This window comes from Micropterus dolomieu, linkage group LG18, assembly GCF_021292245.1.
Source record: "Micropterus dolomieu isolate WLL.071019.BEF.003 ecotype Adirondacks linkage group LG18, ASM2129224v1, whole genome shotgun sequence".
In the NCBI taxonomy this organism is placed as follows: domain Eukaryota; kingdom Metazoa; phylum Chordata; class Actinopteri; order Centrarchiformes; family Centrarchidae; genus Micropterus; species Micropterus dolomieu.
In genome coordinates, this window is record NC_060167.1 from 3,708,507 (window position 1) to 3,710,004 (window position 1,498).

General features: G+C 38.5%; 1 protein-coding gene across 1 annotated transcript in view; it reads left to right on the forward strand.

The window, feature by feature from the left end:
* Positions 1-1,498, forward strand: part of LOC123987035 (butyrophilin-like protein 10) — a 44,981-nt gene that overhangs the window by 9,015 nt on the left and 34,468 nt on the right. Inside the window, exon 3 of the mRNA XM_046075571.1 lies at positions 1,067-1,345. Coding sequence (XP_045931527.1) covers positions 1,067-1,345 — 279 coding nt within the window. The remainder of the gene's footprint in view (positions 1-1,066; positions 1,346-1,498) is intronic.

Consider the following 1,498-nt stretch of genomic DNA (forward strand, 5'->3'; position numbering starts at 1 on the left):
GATGTGTCTTTAAGGTCGGACTCTGTGGGTCACGATGTAAACGGCACATCAGCCTTTTAAACTGTTGGTGAAACTGTGTTCAGTCAGACTCTAGCACTGCAGTCCTCTTAAGTGATTGTGCCTCCAAAATAAAAGCGCGTTTTTTGCAACAATGCTTTATTTCGAGTTTATTGAGAGCTTTTACTCTGGCTTGCTTGACCCACCTCTGAAAAAGCAGGCAAGTAGACGTGTGATTGGATTCCCCTGAATTTCCTCAGGGAGACGAAAATAAGCGTCCAGAGGTTTATGAATGCGGGTAAACGTTGGGATCAATCATATAACTCTCCCTCCCACACAAGTCTCCCAGGATTTGAAATAATTTGACTATATTCGGGCTGCCACGTAACGGCTTATTTGCCGTTATTTTTTTTTTTCAATAACAATATAGCAAATTTTCAATAAATGTTTGTTATACACTTCATATCATACACAAATTAGGACTTAATTTTTTTATTAAGATGTTTATTTTGTTGAGGAAAAAAGGACTGAATAAAGCTTTTTCTTCAACTTTCACTGAGGAGCAAAAATAAGCCTTTAAACTCGAAATAAAAGAAATTAAAGAAATAACGATTTGATACTTATCGTGATAATTATCGATATCGAAAGATATGAAACTTTTTATCGTAACATTTTTAGCCATTTCATCCAGCCCTAATTGTCGACACATCAGACAACAGATTTCATGTGACGTCATTTCACATGTTAAAATTGAGTTTGTCCAAACGTCTTCACTGTATCTGAGCTTCTGTCATGATATGAGTCAGAAACAGTGTTTGCAGCTTTAAATAGTTTCCAAACTTTTGGTAGAAGTTAGAAATGTTTGAAATATCATGTCCTATCTAACAATGCTGGGAGGAGCAACTGAGGCTGATACTGTGCTTTTCTGTTCCTCTGTGTTTTTCTGTTAAACACACTTTAATCCTCATTTACAAGCAGAGAAGAGACGAACAAGAAACATCACAGTGTTACATTTATAATCCTGTTATTGTCCTTTTATAGCTGATGTGTCTGTTTACTGTGTTCACAGGAGCATCTCCAGAGCCGTCTGTCAAGATACTTAATCAAACGCAGGACGTGGCCCTGCTGCAGTGTGAAATTCGAGGTGCTTTTCCTAAACCTACAGTAGAGTGGCAGGACAGTGCTGGAAATAAACTTCCTGCTGAGGAGCCACAGGTCTCAGAAAGAGGAGGCAGCTTCTACATCATCTTCCAAACTACTGTGAAGAAGACCGACAACTATCGCTGTGTAGCCACACAGGAGGAGATCAAACATCAGATTTATGCCGAGACCTACGTGTTTATAAGCGGTGAGATTCTTCCTGTTTCATTTTAACAGTTCACCTGTTATGTTTCAAACTAAGTTGAATCTTCACACTTACACTGAGACTCAGACTTAACAGAACAGAAAGATCTGAGGTTTGTTGGAAAGAGATCAGCCTGATCAAACACAAGAACAAGAA